Genomic DNA, 15,410 nt, shown 5'->3' with positions numbered 1-15,410 from the left:
GTTGTTCTCGGCAGCTCTAGAGTCTTCATCGTCGGACCTGTCAAATGGCACAATCAATGGGCCAATTGAGAGACTGTGGCGGCACATGGCTGCACAATTAAAAACTTTGAGCAATGCGTGGAGGCGCATGTGGCAGCTATTGGCGACGTTCCTTCTACTTATCAATAGATCTGTACCTTCCAAGCTCAATTCTGAAATTATTTTTCTAAAATGAGCTACAGTGAAGGTGTAATGTCCCACATAATTAACACCACTATTTGAATAGAAATATAATAGAACAATGAAGATTGCCCTACTATACAATTTCTTGCATGTTTTAATATTACAAATTCCCTAATAAATAAAATGTCTTTCAAAGTTATTTAAAAGGACCCTTTAAATATTATTTTAAAACACTACGACAATCGAAAGTTATTCAAACTATCGTTGTCAAGAGACGTTCGAAATTGGATTTGAACGATTGTCAAAGAACGTTCAACGTTTTCAACGAACTTTTGTTTCTGCACATACACCTTTTTTTCAAAAAAAGGAACCATTTCTTTTGACCATACCAGCAAGGAGAAGCTCTACAAGAAGGCTTAGGATAAACCCTAAACCTCCCTATGCATTTTTCTAACCACCCCAGACCTAGTGAGAGAGAAGAGAAGAATAGAGAGAGGAGTACGTTCTTGTTGGTTGTGTCCCTCTAAGTTTGAAGGACTCCCACTTAGAGGTAATTTAACTTCTAACCTCTTGATTTTTCTTCTTTTTTTTTTTTTCTTTTTTCAAGGAGTCGCTTTCTTGATCTATCAGAGGATACGATGCTTCATGGAGAGTTGTAACACTCCGATACTGTTTTTTAATCTGAAGAATTCATATGAAAGCTACCACAATGCTCTCCAGAGAGATACTAGCTATCAATATTAAAATCATACTGTCATCTATGTAAAATAAGTTTGCAAAATGATTATCCATGAATCACTTTTTTTTTATAAGTAAAAATGAAAGAATAAATGATTATCCATGAATCACAATTGGACTTAAAACAGCAAAGAGAAGTTGCTCTTTTTATTATTATTATTATTCTTTTTACTTTTTGGGCCGGCAGCAAAGAGAAAATAAGTGGATGATTTGAAGTGAAAAAAGGTTATTATAATCCAGGACCAGGTCGACTGTGAGTGTCGCAATCAAGGGAAAGAAGCTTAGTGAATTCATGAAGGCTAGCTCTCTTGGCTTCTTGATCGCATTCCCCTAATCACTATACAAGTATACACAGATTCTATAAAAGTATACAACTTTCATCCAACAACGTTGCCAGCAAGTTGTTGCCAGCAAACCAAAAGGAAAAAGAAATACTAAATACTGTAAAAGCATCTAATTTTTATCTAACCATGCCGACATGACATGATCCAATATTTAACATTTCTAAATGCTTTCTCTTTCCGCCCATATAAAAAAGCACGTATCAAAATGAGATGTCAGCCATGACAAAAGCTACTGTTTAAGACTTCAAACCCATGAGGCATGAGGTGTACAAAGGGCCCCGCCACTCCAGTACCAAAACAGAGAACGTAATAGAGAAGTACCCAGCTCAGAATAGAGAATAAATTTTGAGATGTTTAATTTTTAATATATTCAATTAAAAAGACATATTAAAATCTGACTTTTCTAGCCTCCATCAATGGACCATTTGAAGCAGAGCAGATTTGACTAATGTTCATTCCACAAACTAAAGGCTACCACGTGGTAGGTAGGTTTCTGAACACAATTAAAGTTTTTTTCTTCTTCTAACTATTTCAGTGTGAAATGTTTTTACCGTAATCAATGTTTTCTTATGGAAAATTTCTGTCGAGATGTTTTCCGCCGAATCAAACAAAACCTAAATCCATGGAATCTGATACCCTTTCCGCTGAACTTTTACAATATACAATTGTTGAATCACAATGCATTAAACAGAAATAAAAGCTAAGGGTTGCCAATAGAAACCACAGAAAGTGTAAATGCAATTTATGGGAAACAACTTATCTTAAGAAATAGGGGGTGAATGCTTGGCATATCCATACAAATCAGGTTCTGAAATATTACTCTTACTAATCAATCACCAATCGAAGTTAACAGCCAAAGCCCCAAGCCCATCTCAAACATCAATAAAGGAAATTTAGTTTTAAACATGTTGATGGTGCAAGCAATTCTTAAGCTCAGAGAAAGAATTTGGACCCAAAAGAACATTCAGAAGAACCAAAATCCCTAATATCTTTGATCAGTTCATCAATTCGTAATAAATTAATTAAAAGTTGAAACGCAAAATCCCAAATCACATACGTCAGTGTAATTCAAAAGTAATACTTCTTACCTTCAAACTTGAAGAATTCAGGTATGTGAATTCTTATTCTGCTCCCCACAAATCAAAGCAGGTGTAGTCGTGAATCGGGCTACAGAGAGAGGCAAGGCCATCATGCGCGAGTTGAGGCGGACCAGGCAATCCTTCCCCCGGTCCGCCGCAACTCGCGCACCGTGGTCTCCCAATCCATTTGTTAGGCGCAGAGGGGTGTGAAGGAACTCAAGGAAGAAGATGGTGTGTGAAAGGAGGCGAAGGCCGTGATATTTGGGAAAGTGAGATTAGGGTTCCCGCAGGCTGAATGAATCCCACGTGTCCAAGCCAATTCAAAAGCCATTGGCTTTTGGGCCTACCACATTCCAGAAGATTCCTCAGAGTTGGGCTTTTTTTTTTTCTTTTTTTTTTTCTTTTTTCTTCTTTTTTCTTTTACATATTCACGCAAGGAAATGAGATGGGAGATTCGAACTAGTAACCTCTATTTCATGAAGTGTGGTTCATAGTCAATTGGGCTACTCCTTAAAGACGGATGCTTATATTGATAATGGGTCATTTATGTAAATGTTGGGTGTTACAAATTTGTTTCATTTCGTGATCAAAATTTGGGGTGTAAACCTTGCTTACGATGATTGGTAAGTTATGATTAAATAGTATGTTATATTAGTTATTACATAATTGCATCTATATCATTTTTGTATATTTTATGTGAGTAATATTATTTAATATATTTTTATACGATTATCATACAAGTAAGATAATATAATAGTGAAAACCAATCCTTAAATTAATAATTGTAATTAGAAAAAAAAAATACTTAAAAAATTGCTATTTGTCATTTTCCCATTAAACATCATCAGTAAATCCCTTAATTCTACACTAAACTATATTTTTAATCTCTAAAATATATGATAGATTTCAATTTAATTCTTATATTTTAAAAGTTTTGAATTTCGTTAATGTCCTTTTGTCATCAAACTAATATTATCATTATAGAAGTTGATAGTGTGACCAAAATTGTAAAAAAGTTAGGTCCTCAATTTTTGTAAAGAGTATGGTAATTAGTTTAGATGGAATGGTTAAATTAAGAATGAAATTCATGCTCTTTATGTTTTAGATATGAAATAGAGTGAGAACTATATTTCAAAGACCAAGCATATATATACCTAAAAAAACATAACCTTATAATCTTGATTTGATTTTAATAACCTCATGTTAAATATACTAAGGGGCATATTCACAAACATACAAAGTTTGACGGGTACATTCATAAATTTATCCAAAATAAAAACTAAAACTAAAAGCAAATAAAGCAAAATACGACAACAAAAAAATCCCAAAATTCTGTCCGGCACGACAGCTCTCTCTTTATTTCCTTTCCATATCACCAACGATCATTCAACGCTCTTAACCCGAACCCGGAAACCCCAAAGTCCAATGGCGAGCCTATGGCGGGCCGCGACGGGCCAGGCGGAGAAGCCCAATAACTACGACGGCGTGGAGTTCTGGTCGAACCCGGAGCGCACCGGGTGGCTGATGAAGCAAGGCGAGTACATCAAGACGTGGCGCCGCCGCTGGTTCGTGCTCAAGCAAGGCAAGCTCTTCTGGTTCAAGGAATCCACTGTCACCCGCGTCTCTACGCCACGTGGCGTCATCCCAGTGGCCAGCTGCCTCACCGTCAAGGGCGCCGAGGACGTCCTCAACAAACAGTACGCCTTCGAGCTCTCCACCCGGGCCGAGACCATGTACTTCATCGCCGACTCAGAGAAGGAGAAGGAGGACTGGATCAATTCCATCGGACGGTCCATAGTGCAGCACTCCAGGTCTGTTACCGACTCCGAGATCGTCGATTACGATAGCAAGCGGTGAGACTTAACAGACTACGGACTAGGTGAGCTCGGTCTTTGTACTTTCGCTCGTGGATAATTTGGTGGATTTTGTGGTGCCTCCGTCTATGCTTTTGTATATTGATTCGGATCGTTTCGTGTGTGTGATCTTTTGTAAGAAAACGCTCTCTGTTTGGTAATGATCGGTCATCAGATCTTCAATTGCAATAATTTTTTGTTTTTTTGATGTTCAATTTTGTTGAATTCATGGTTATATCTTTCGATTCTTTGCGAATTGTTAGGGTTTATGTTAATTCAGTATGCTTTTTTTGGCTTATTTCATGCTTGAATTAGCTTTATTCATACTTCCATATACTTCTCCAACTGAATTATGCTTGTCTGTATACATACATGCATACATATAAACAGATACACTTTTATATATAAGAATAAAGAGAATAGCTGAATTTTGCGAAGATGGGAGAAGATTTGGGACGGTGCTAAAAGCAGTCAAGGAAGATGAGGCCCTAAGTGTTTGAAAGGATGGGTGACTTTGGTTTTGGGCAGAGCCAGTTCTCCTAGTAGTCAGAGACTAGGGAAATTGGGAACTATCTTGTGAAGGTAAGGCAAGGAGCAAGGTAATTTGTGTTCTGGTATTCGTTCTATGCAATATTTATTCAATTGAATATCTTGAAGGTGAGGAAATGAGCTTTCTTATTGAAAGGATCAGGACTTCTGCACGGAACAATGTGGCATCTCTGAATATGTCATCCTCTTTCAGTCATTGATGATTCTCCTTGTCTTCTTCATCACTTAATGCCCTCTTTCTAGGTTGTTTGATCTCCTTAATAGTGGGTTAGTTTTAGAAGGAGACATGGGTTCAATTGGCAGTTCTAATACCTTCTTTCAACCAAAAGAATCAGATAAATCAAGCTGGTTGATGAGTTTACTAAGTTTTTTTGTTTGCTTAACTGTAGGAAACTTGTTCTTCCATTTCTAAGGTGTGCCCACTTGAAACCTATAGATTTAGTAACAAAAACTTCAGTTTGAATTTTCTTGGTGTTGGGTTGGAATTGGGAGGTTTATTTTATACATCAGTAGATTATGTATCAGTCTGATACCATATTTATTCAATTGCCTTGCTTGTTACTAGCTCTCTTGGTTCGCGTCATCACTTGTCGATCTATTTTAAGATTGAGAAGGCAACCAAACCACATTGAACTTGAATTTGGAGTGATGGTATTTAAACCTTCAAGATTTATCAGTTATTAGCACATGCATGAAGATGCATTACACTAAGAGCTACTAGAGCATCCATGGTTGGTGATATCATACATGTGTTTTTGCTTTGCATACCAGCATGGTAGCTTGAGAGCGAGAGCAAATGCATTCAACAGGGGGAATATGAAGGAGATCTTCAGCCTTCTGATCTCTTCAGAAGGCTTCATGCTCCCGCTGTTCAAGTAAAGGTTATTTATATTTGCCATTTTTGAAATGTTTGGGAATACCATGATAGCAGTAACAACTTTTGCATGAAAAACATTAACTAAATACTTTCAAGTACCTTATAACATACGATAGCTTCTGATAAAGTTCTAATCTAACTTATGTGGCAATAGCTTTGTTTGGGATTCTCCTTGATCTGTTTCTGCAAATCATAACACCAAGAAAAGCATATTTCTTACCAGATGGAGTTCCTTGGTGACATGCCCACCCTCTGAGGGTGGGTCGATGGGGACTCTCCCACCCTGCGACCACTTCCTTCCCCCGCCTGCGGGTGAGTCACAGGGATGGGGCTAAACTTACAAACTTTTATGAGCTTTGCTACTAAAGGTTTCAGAAGAATGGTACTGTTTATTGATTACCAGCAGCCATAATTGTTATTTACGTGGAGGATAGACGTATACCATCCCAAAGAGAATTACTTTATTTCCAAATAAGTTTAGCCTAATCCAAATAGTTCTGCGAGTTCTACCGGATGGGTATCTATTAGAAGTTCTTGACGGAAGAATTTTTTTTATCAACTGCCTTGGACAACAAGAAGACGTTTGGATTGGATGATCGAAGAAAGCTACATTCACTTGCAAGTTGCATCTTGAAAGTTAGAAAAATGCTACATACCACAATGTGATTTCACTATGTCCAAGTGGCATTGCTAATCCACTATTTCGTTTGATAAGAATGCGATGATTGCATGCCCCGTATCTTCCTCAAAGCACAAAATCAATCAATAACTTTTCTTAGAAACCGTGGCGGCACTAATCCTGCATAAATGACACGAAAAAAAAAAATATATATATATATATATATGTGTGTGTGTGTGTGTGTGTGTGTGTGTGTGTGTGTTGCTTAGGCAAAAAGGTTTGGTTTTAGTTGGAATTAGACCCGTTCAAATTGGACATGTGTCCTATAATAACATGGGATGAGAGTTCTAATCTCAACAAATCCGGTTCTAAACTGAATTTTCAAGCAAAGAAAATGGGGAAAGGCATATTTTAGTTAGTTTTCCTTTTACTGAAAAATATTTTGCTTTGGCTTGGATTTTTTGCTTACACCGAATAATAAAAATATGAAAATACTTATTAGTAAGTACGATGATTGAGTTTAGCCTATGTAGTAAATAACTGAAACTTGCTGTCGGTTAAGAAAAACGAACAACTTTCAAGAACCTTACGTCCATGTAGTATGAGTGAAACGACGACGTCTTTTCGGAGGGTTTAGCCGCTTATAATAATTCTCCGCATGTCCCTTTGAATTCTTTCATGGCGTCTCTGCTTCTGGGATCACTTCCAATTCCATCTCTGGCCCCCAATTTATCGTTGTCTGAGTCAGAAACCCTTTCTCTTCCAAAATCCAAATGCCCCAATTCTATTTCGCTCTCTGCAACCAAGCCAACGCCACCACTAAGTACGTGTATCGAGTATAAATACATATATGCATATGTAATTTGTTTCTTTTTTTATTTTCATTTTGTGTCCTAATTTCTTGATTTGTTTGGTTTCAGTTTACTGTGGCAGAGGTGACAGAAAGACAGCCAAAGGCAAGCGCTTTGCGCACTCCTTTGGAAATGTGAGTTTCTTCAATTAATGATTTTCTTTTTTCTAAATGAAGATTTTTGTCCTCTGTTTGGTTGCTCAGAAAGACCGGTAAAAGCATAGAAAACATAACTGTGAAACTCATAAATTGTTTTGGGGAATAACCGAATATGAAACACTGTTTGAATTGAGGATTTTGGGTTTTAATTCTTTATCAACAGGCGAGGCCACGGGACAAGAAGAAGGGGAGGGGTCCACCGAAGCCTCCGGTGCCTCCGTCGCAGCCTAAGAAAGATCGGTTCGATGATGATTAGGTCGTGAAGATGGGTCCTCCTTTTCTAACCAACGTTGCTCAGCCCAGTTTTTCATTTTCGTGTAATTTTTTTTATCCTGGAATTGCTTCTAACGCTCACACCATTCCTTCTATGGATTTTTAATTTCCAAATCAAAGCAACTGTCTATTAAAATGTCTTTTTCTTTTAGATGACTTATTTTCCTTTTCTTTTCATCCAACGATATTTGGGCTGATTGTAATAGAAAAATTCAGAAATATTCTAGCGAAGAAGATTATTTCCTAAACACATAGGAAGAAGAATTTGGATCCGTAGAAGCACAGTAGTTTTTGGAAGAGATCTTACTCATCTTTCCCAATTAGTAAGATGTATAAAGGAGTCAATGGCGGATTATTACAAAAAATAAGGATGAGAGCATAGAATATAATTGACCCAAGAATAATTATAGCTTTTGCAGCATAGAATGTAGTGGAGCTCAATAGAGATTTAGGACTTTAACATGTGCACTGGAATTAGTATATGCCTTGCAAAAGGAAGGATATTGTTGGAGTCGATATGGAAAGTTAATTAGTGATGCAAAGGTGTTAAAATGTCTTAAATTATGGTATGTGGAGCGCGTCAAAAGGGAAGGAAACATGACAGCTCATCAGTGAAGACAATTATTCATCAATCTTTGGAGTAAGTTTGGACGGAAGATTATCCCTGTTTTTATTCATGACATTGTACTTGCTGAGCAAGTTGTTTCCAACAACCTGACTCTCGCTATCATAATTATTTAAACTTAATTGGATTCAAATATGTTAGGCTCGTCGACTCCGATGCTTCACAACTAGGAGCAATTTATTGTTTTTCATAAATCCTTCGGTATTTATTAGTAGAAAAGGCTATCACTGAGTCTACCCAAGGATTAAAGAGAAGATACACATACATATACATGTGTATCTATAAGGGCTACAGTATTTATATGATTTTAGAACTGCCCCTTTTCATGTTGGTAATAAACATATGGCCAACCCTATTTTTAGGGCTTCACCAAATTATTAGATTGGATTCTTCATATTTTTTAAGGTAACTCTAAAGTGAAAATTTTTAAAATTCGAACTATTATTTTTCTCTTATTTATTACGTCTCATTGTAAAAATAATAACAATCTAAAAAACCTTGCCCCAATTTTATTTTATCTTTTTTACTTTTTCTTATTAAAAGACGAATCAAATTCCCTATCTCACATGAGCGCACAAAAGTTTTAAAGATAATGTAACGATTAGAATCCTTTCAATTTCAAGTGAAATTAAAAATAAAAATTAAAAATTAAAAAAAAAAATCATTTAATGATCTATTATTAATTTTTTAAAAATTTGATGGTGTATAAGTTAATAAATCATTTAAAAATTTTATAATGAAGTGGCACTACGTATATTGTAAAATATAACAAAACAAAATCTAAACCGTAAAATGGGATGCTCAACAACTTAAGACATAATTTGAACTCTGTGAAGGTTTTATTATATATTGCTATAAAAGTAGTCTAATTTCTCTTACATATTTTCCTCTCTTCAACCCAAGCAACTGTCGACATAAAGGAGGTTGAGATTTCTTATTCTTGGGTCACCATTTAACTTCCATTTCATCGGTTGGTAAAGCCCGACATCATTTGTCAACAAAAGCCGATTCAGCCAAGTCAATGGCGCGGGCGAGACCGGCAGCCTTGTTCTGACATTCCTGTTGCTCGTCATCAGGGTTGCTGTCAGCCACAATACCAGCACCAGTTTGAAGGTTAGCAACCCATTCCTGGCGCTTGGTTGCATCCTTGTATGAATACATGGTGTCATATCGGGTTCCTGTGGGGAACACAATTGTCCTGAGAGCTAATGCAATGTCCATGTCTCCAGAAAAAGAGACGCTTCCGAATCCGCCGCTGTATGGCCCTCGCCGAGTTACTTCCAAATCATCGATTATTTCCATGGCCCTGACCTGAATCCAATCATCCATGACAAACAGAAGAAAGAGGGAAAGAATATACCTTGATCAGAGACTGCAATTCTAGAAACTTGGCAATGGTGATTGTAGATAGCTTATACACATTCAGAATGTGAAAATAGAAATCAAATCTGAAAATAATGATGAACTATCTTTAAGAGCAGCTAGCCCACATTGTTTTGGCAGCACTGTCATAGATTTAGAACCAAATATGCAGGGAATAGGTAAATGAAAAGAAGGGAAACAAGGAAAAAAAACTATAAACCTTAGGTGCTCCACTAACAGTTCCGACAGGCAACGCAGCACGCAGGGCATCCCAGCAAGTGAGATGATCTTGCAACTCTCCGGTAACCTGCATAAGATAAATCAGCATGATCTTGCAGACAATCATTCTCTAGAAGAAATAGAAGCATCTCATTTTACAATTTCAACCAACAATAGACATAAAGCATGGATTCTCACCGTGGAACTTATGTGCATCACATGGGAATACCGTTCCACATTCATAAGCTTTTCCACCTTCACAGAACCATATTTTGAGACCTACATCAAGAATCATGTTACAGGACAAGTTTTATGCAGCTAACATCTAGAACAAAAGTCATACCCTTTGTAGCAAAACATAAAAGAGAAGTTTTGTTTATGGAAAATCAAACAACTTTCATGATCCACAATCAAGGGTTTCAAAAAGAAACCGGCACTACAACAACAGGCACCAAGGAAGCTTCAGTTTTTATGTTTTCTTTTAAATTGACAAAAGCCAGTCTCTCCAGTCTCTATCTTTTCTTTTAAATTGACAAAGGCACATATACCTAACCTAGGAGATTCTTCTGGACACAATATGAGGAACTGAAACACTAAGTGTCCGAATAACAAGTTTTCCAAAAGTAAAGAGACTAAACAGGTAAATCACTATTATTAAGTGACAGGATGGCTACAATTGATGAATGATATACCTGCCTTACTATTTAATGGCTATTCTGGTGACGAAGGGAAAAAAAAAAAAACACACAACATGATAAGAAAGATAGCCTCTATAATTAGTAAATTAATAATCCAGCCAACATAAATGAGCTACTATGAGCCTAAGAGCTTGAAGTGTGGCATGAAGCATCTGCATAATTAGAAATGATAAGATTTAAAAGACACCTTCCCAACATCATTTCGACCCAAATCAACGAGCATGACATGTTCTGCACATTGCTTTTCATCACTTAGCAGCTGAGCTTCCAACATCTGATCTTCTTGCCTTGTCTTCCCTCTTCTCACAGTGCCAGCCAATGGCCGATTGGTAATCTTATTCTGTTCATAAGCATTGTAAAGATGGATATCCTTGTTTGTAAATATTCAGAGAATAAGAACAATAAATTCTACATACATAAAATCTCACATGTATCCACAAACTTGCTTAAATTTATTGGTAGAAAAATCATATTCAGCTAAGCAATGAGCATGTCTTTTTGTTTAAGGATTTCAAATCAATGAATTTAGAAATAATTAGAGTCGTAATTATACCTTCCTTGCACGCGTAAGAATTTCCGGACTGGAAGCAACCAGAATACATCCTCTAGCCTGATTAAGAACATTTGGAAAGAATAAATCAGAAATGCAAGTTCATAACAACATAGAAAACTCATAAAACCAGGGTACTGCAATTAAAACAAGTTCAAGAGATACAAACTTGCAAGTAAGTCATATATGGACTTGGGTTCACAATTCTCAATGCTCTATAAACTTCAAATGGGTCAGCAAATGTTCGGCGTTCAAAACGTTGACTTAATACGACCTGGAAGATATCTCCTGCCATAATATGTTCTTTGGCCTGTAGTACGGCATTCTTGTATTCTTCACTGGTCATGGTTGACTTCTTTAATGAAGGACCAAAATGGCGAGTATCTAATTTCACAGAACCCGGAGCAAGCTTTGGGCTAAAAATAGACAATCAAATAAAAGAATTGTAAAAAGTGTTACAAGATCCAGTATTTTCATAAAAAGAGCAATAGTTACTCACGGTTCAATATTTTGAACTCTGGATACTAATACTTCCAAGCGTTTCACTCCGTCTTTATAAGCATTCTCAATAGAGGAGTACCGATCTAACCTCACCCAGTGAATCACATATGCTTTCTAAATACAAACAGAAGACCAAGAAGCCTTTAATTAAGAAGGTCAATCACACATAGGTGGAAGGAAAGTAATTACCAACCAACTTCAGAGAAAGGCCATCACAGATGGCAATTAGTATTTTAATATAGACATAAAAAATGTTGCAATTTATTATTAGCGAAATCTTGGGGAAGAGTATATGTGTATATCTATATTGATTGCCTTGTCCGCAACACCTCTGAGCATTACAAAGGGACAAAAGGTAGTTTTTGAACCTTTAAATGGAGACTGAAGAATAATTACTCAGAGAATTCAAGTGTTACTTAGAAAAATGTTACACACACGAACATCAAAACATATAATGGTTATCATCTAAAAGAGGTGCACATTATTAATGCAAGAAAAAAAGAGTACCTTCTCCACATGATCAAAAACAATCACGTCATCATAGAGGCCAAGATGTATGTCAGGAAGGTTTCTATCATCCTTTGGTGCCTTAGAGAATGGCAACTTTTTCTTCTCCACATAGCGAAGTGTATCATATGAGAAATAACCTACCCAGCCACCTGTTTAAGACAGCAATTCACCACTAAGCAAGGTTTGCCAAAAGTAGAAAGAGGAAAACAACAATGATAGTTTACTTCCAGTGACAGAAAACCAAGTAAATCCCATTACAAGATTTTTATTATGAGATGAAACCTACCATAGGTTTGCCAGTTTGTAATATGATGAGCATGCCAAGAGAAAATCTTAATTGAAATATGCACAAAACTTCTACATTCATTTATCTTTTACACACATATGGTGCATCCTTGAATGTGTAACACCCTCTTCCAGTAGGGATACGATATTATGCATCACTTGAATAAAAAACATAAAGATACAAGAATCCCATAAACTGAAAATCAATTGTGGTTACAAGCTGGCAACAGATTAGGTTTAAGTTTCCTTGTAAAACTAAACCTATGTTAGTTTTGAAATAAGTCAGGAAACAACTCCTACAAAATAGAGAGGAGTTGGCATGCAATTAGGGCTTGTTTTAACAAAGAAAAGTTTCCTTTTTTGAAAAGGGGGTGTTACAGAATGTATGCATGATCCCCACATCTTCTGTGTTTAACCAATTGGTCCAACTGAGAAAACTCAATTGAAATTAAGGTTTCCCATAAATTCAAATGTACACAATGATTACATGGCTACTTGATCATAGATCCCTTTTCAGATTTGACAACACAAATATTAATGTCCACAGCACCCTTGATACTGCTAAAGGATTTTAAATCATTTGCCACATTCATAGAATCCTTACACTTTTAATGATATGTGTCGAATACTTACGTAAAAGGAAAAAGTCACTTATTCCATCATTATTGAATCAATTGTTTGTCGTATGACACGTCATTGTCGTATTACCATGAGGGATCGTACCAAAGACAAGGTTCAGCACCATAATGAGGAAACAACAAACATATATTGCGAAAGAATCTAAAAATCTGCCGTTCCAACCGATTATTGAGATTCTTAGCATTTTCTTTCTTTTGACCAATCCCAAACGATTGCCAGTGCCGATAACTCCAAAACCGGACTTTGTTAACAGTCAATGATAATGGAAACTTCGTTACACTTTCTTTATATATACCTAATCATACTTCTTTGTCTAATTCAAGTGGGATGTTGAGGAAACTGTTAGAATAAGTTTACCTTTCTTTTTTTAACTATATGAATATAAAAAATAAAAATTCAAACACATGGCTCCACAAAATCTTAACAACTCATGAAGTTGTGATCCAGTCATACCTAACACCATTTGTTTATGGAAAACAAGCCATCAACAAAGTTCTCTCACCACAAATGCATTTCAAAATTCATCGATAAGTTGGGTATAATGGGGCATAAATTATCAATATAATGGAGCATAAATTATCAACAAAATTATCTTACCACAAAATGTATTCGGAAGTTCATCAATAAGTTGAGGTTTCCAATCCTCTGAGATTCTTCTAGGAATCTCCATTGGATCTTCAACAACCTCCTCAGTTAAACGCCCTTCTTCATGGTCCATTGTTGTGACCTTATGTTCTTTTGCCACAATTTCCATCGTTGGCTGAGCTCCAACTACACTATAACGCCCCTAAAATAATCAACGCAGCACTTAATTGTAAAACATGATCATAGAGATTCAAAAATTCAAAACCAAGAAAAGCACACTTACAACGCTCGAAACAATAGGATGGGGTTCCACCGACTCAAAAAGAAAGCTCGGAGCATCTCGGTCGTCTTCTTTAACTAAGCACCGATAAGCTAGAACCGGAGTAAGCTGGTCGGAGAATATGGTCCGGTAAAGCGGAACAAGATTTGATCTTCTAGAAGCTTCGGCAAATTGGGTCCCATTATCAACTGAAATAACAAAATTATTACATAAAATTTGATTCGCAAATTCGGTCGCTTTCACAAACTTTTTTTTTTTTGTTGTTGATAAATCGCTTTCACGAACTTTAATAAAATGTGATTTAGCAAAACCAAAACCGCCGGTCCATCAAACGTGTTAATGTTAAACAGTTCTCTTGCGGCTAAGCACTAGTAATAAATTATTAAAAACAAGACGAATTAAGATAGTGTCGCTTTAAGAAAGTTTTTTCCGATATTTTTTCTTAGACCTCTATTTGGTTACTGAGAAAATGTGCCAGCCAGACAAGAATATTAAAAGGAAAAATTCTTAATGTTCTTTTTTCGTTACAATTTGTGAAGCTTTGTAACATAAAATGTTAACCTTCTTCCATCAATTAAATCCGCAACATTCGGAATCTAAAATTAGAACCAGTCAAATTTCGTCTGTCCTTTCCCACGTTCTCTCGGCAGCCAAACGGAAGCTAAACATAAATTCCAATCAAATATAGATAAAGAAAAGCACAATCACTTTGAACCCAAAGTTAGTTCAATTGCCACGAAAATGGCGTAAAAGAAAATCTAGAAAGATTATGAATTCCTATGTTAGTTAACCCGCTTGCTTCTAACAGTCTTTTCCCTTTTCCAAAACAAAAGTTCTTTCACTCCATAATTAACAAAAACCTTACGACCAATAATTTTGGCCTTTTCTGTTATTTTCTTTTTTTTATCTCGGCAACCAAACACAGTTTAAAGAACACACCCGAAAGTGCGCCATTTTACCTAAAGACGAGGAGGAGCTTGTCAGAGAGCAGCATTTCACTGTGCGGGCGAACCCAACCGACGAGCTTGAGCTTCTTCCACTGGCAATGCCGATGACCGGCACCGGAGACCGGCGGTAGCTCGACGGGACCAAGCGGTGGGAAACGCCTATGCTTTGCATCTTCGCTGAGCTCATTCAAAGAACCGAAACCGACGAGTGAATACGCTGTAGCTTTGTGCCTTTGCTTCCCTCACTCTTAACTGACGAACTAATAGAGAACCCAACGAATGTGGGAAAGGCAAGTGTACTAGAGTGGTGATTGGCTTGAGACACATATTTAAAGGTGTGCATGTAATCCACTTGTATTTCCTATTATACCCTCCTTTCTCTTTTGGGAATTTTTTTTCTTTTTTTTTTTTTAATTATGTCGTATACATTTTACTGAGTTGACTTGACCGGTTGCATTTACCATTAATTTTCTTTTCTTTTTTTTAATTAAGAGTTGACAGAGCATGCCAACTCACTAACGATTTAAGTAAGATGAACATCAGAATGCAAAGAATTGTTTCTCATCTCTACTTCTAGGTTTTTGGAATGTTTTTAGTTTCTATTTTTTTTTGGGGAGGGAGGAATTCCACCTACTACAATTTATATTAAGAAATTTAGAGGATTCTATGTTATTCACATATTAGATCCTATGAAACCTAAATCCTA

The 15,410-nt window shown here is 36.4% G+C and overlaps 3 protein-coding genes and 1 long non-coding RNA gene across 4 annotated transcripts in view; 2 read left to right on the top strand and 2 right to left on the bottom strand.

Annotated features, from left to right (window-relative positions):
- LOC132188785 (uncharacterized) overlaps nt 1–2,598 on the bottom strand; it is a 44,729-nt gene extending 42,131 nt beyond the window's left edge. The window contains exon 1 of the long non-coding RNA XR_009440915.2: nt 2,333–2,598. This is a non-coding gene — a long non-coding RNA (uncharacterized LOC132188785). The remainder of the gene's footprint in view (nt 1–2,332) is intronic.
- A 1,050-nt stretch (nt 2,599–3,648) lies between these two features.
- Nucleotides 3,649–4,384, top strand: LOC132188784 (Pleckstrin homology (PH) domain superfamily protein). Its single transcript, XM_059603322.2, has one exon. It carries the CDS (start codon nt 3,749–3,751, stop codon nt 4,178–4,180), a length of 432 nt encoding a protein of 143 aa, XP_059459305.1. The 5' UTR covers nt 3,649–3,748; the 3' UTR covers nt 4,181–4,384.
- Nucleotides 4,385–6,785: 2,401 nt separating this feature from the next.
- On the top strand, nt 6,786–7,663 carry LOC132186031 (small ribosomal subunit protein bTHXc). The gene is made up of 3 exons (XM_059599803.2): nt 6,786–7,044; nt 7,142–7,206; nt 7,394–7,663. Exons 1-3 carry the CDS (start codon nt 6,900–6,902, stop codon nt 7,484–7,486), a joined length of 303 nt encoding a protein of 100 aa, XP_059455786.2. The 5' UTR covers nt 6,786–6,899; the 3' UTR covers nt 7,487–7,663.
- A 1,272-nt stretch (nt 7,664–8,935) lies between these two features.
- ASA1 (anthranilate synthase alpha subunit 1) lies at nt 8,936–14,986 on the bottom strand. Its single transcript, XM_059600821.2, has 11 exons — nt 14,717–14,986; nt 13,761–13,945; nt 13,490–13,679; nt 11,966–12,117; nt 11,457–11,572; nt 11,127–11,373; nt 10,961–11,017; nt 10,595–10,747; nt 9,908–9,988; nt 9,711–9,797; nt 8,936–9,439 (listed from the first exon to the last, which is right to left on the bottom strand). The coding sequence occupies exons 1-11, from the start codon at nt 14,889–14,891 to the stop codon at nt 9,116–9,118; spliced, it is 1,767 nt and encodes a 588-aa protein (XP_059456804.1). The 5' UTR covers nt 14,892–14,986; the 3' UTR covers nt 8,936–9,115.
- Nucleotides 14,987–15,410: the final 424 nt, after the last annotated feature.

Source organism: Corylus avellana, chromosome 6 (assembly GCF_965113065.1).
Source record: "Corylus avellana chromosome 6, dhCorAvel1.hap1.2, whole genome shotgun sequence".
In the NCBI taxonomy this organism is placed as follows: Eukaryota; Viridiplantae; Streptophyta; class Magnoliopsida; order Fagales; family Betulaceae; genus Corylus; species Corylus avellana.
The sequence above is the reverse complement of the archived record's forward strand: the minus strand, read 5'-3'. Positions and strand labels throughout refer to the sequence as shown.

Excerpts from the sequence above, each read along its gene's own strand:
- ASA1 (XM_059600821.2), bottom strand. The coding sequence starts at position 14,891 with ATGAGCTCAGCGAAGATGCAAAGCATAGGCGTTTCCCACCGCTTGGTC. Across the intron at positions 12,118-13,489 it reads ACTTCCGAATACATTTTGTG|GTGGCTGGGTAGGTTATTTC; the intron begins GTAAGATAATTT and ends TGTCTTAAACAG. Across the intron at positions 11,573-11,965 it reads TTTTTGATCATGTGGAGAAG|AAAGCATATGTGATTCACTG; the intron begins GTACTCTTTTTT and ends GTTTGTATTTAG.
- LOC132188784 (XM_059603322.2), top strand. The coding sequence starts at position 3,749 with ATGGCGAGCCTATGGCGGGCCGCGACGGGCCAGGCGGAGAAGCCCAAT.
- LOC132186031 (XM_059599803.2), top strand. The coding sequence starts at position 6,900 with ATGGCGTCTCTGCTTCTGGGATCACTTCCAATTCCATCTCTGGCCCCC. Across the intron at positions 7,045-7,141 it reads CAAGCCAACGCCACCACTAA|TTTACTGTGGCAGAGGTGAC; the intron begins GTACGTGTATCG and ends GTTTGGTTTCAG. Across the intron at positions 7,207-7,393 it reads TTGCGCACTCCTTTGGAAAT|GCGAGGCCACGGGACAAGAA; the intron begins GTGAGTTTCTTC and ends CTTTATCAACAG.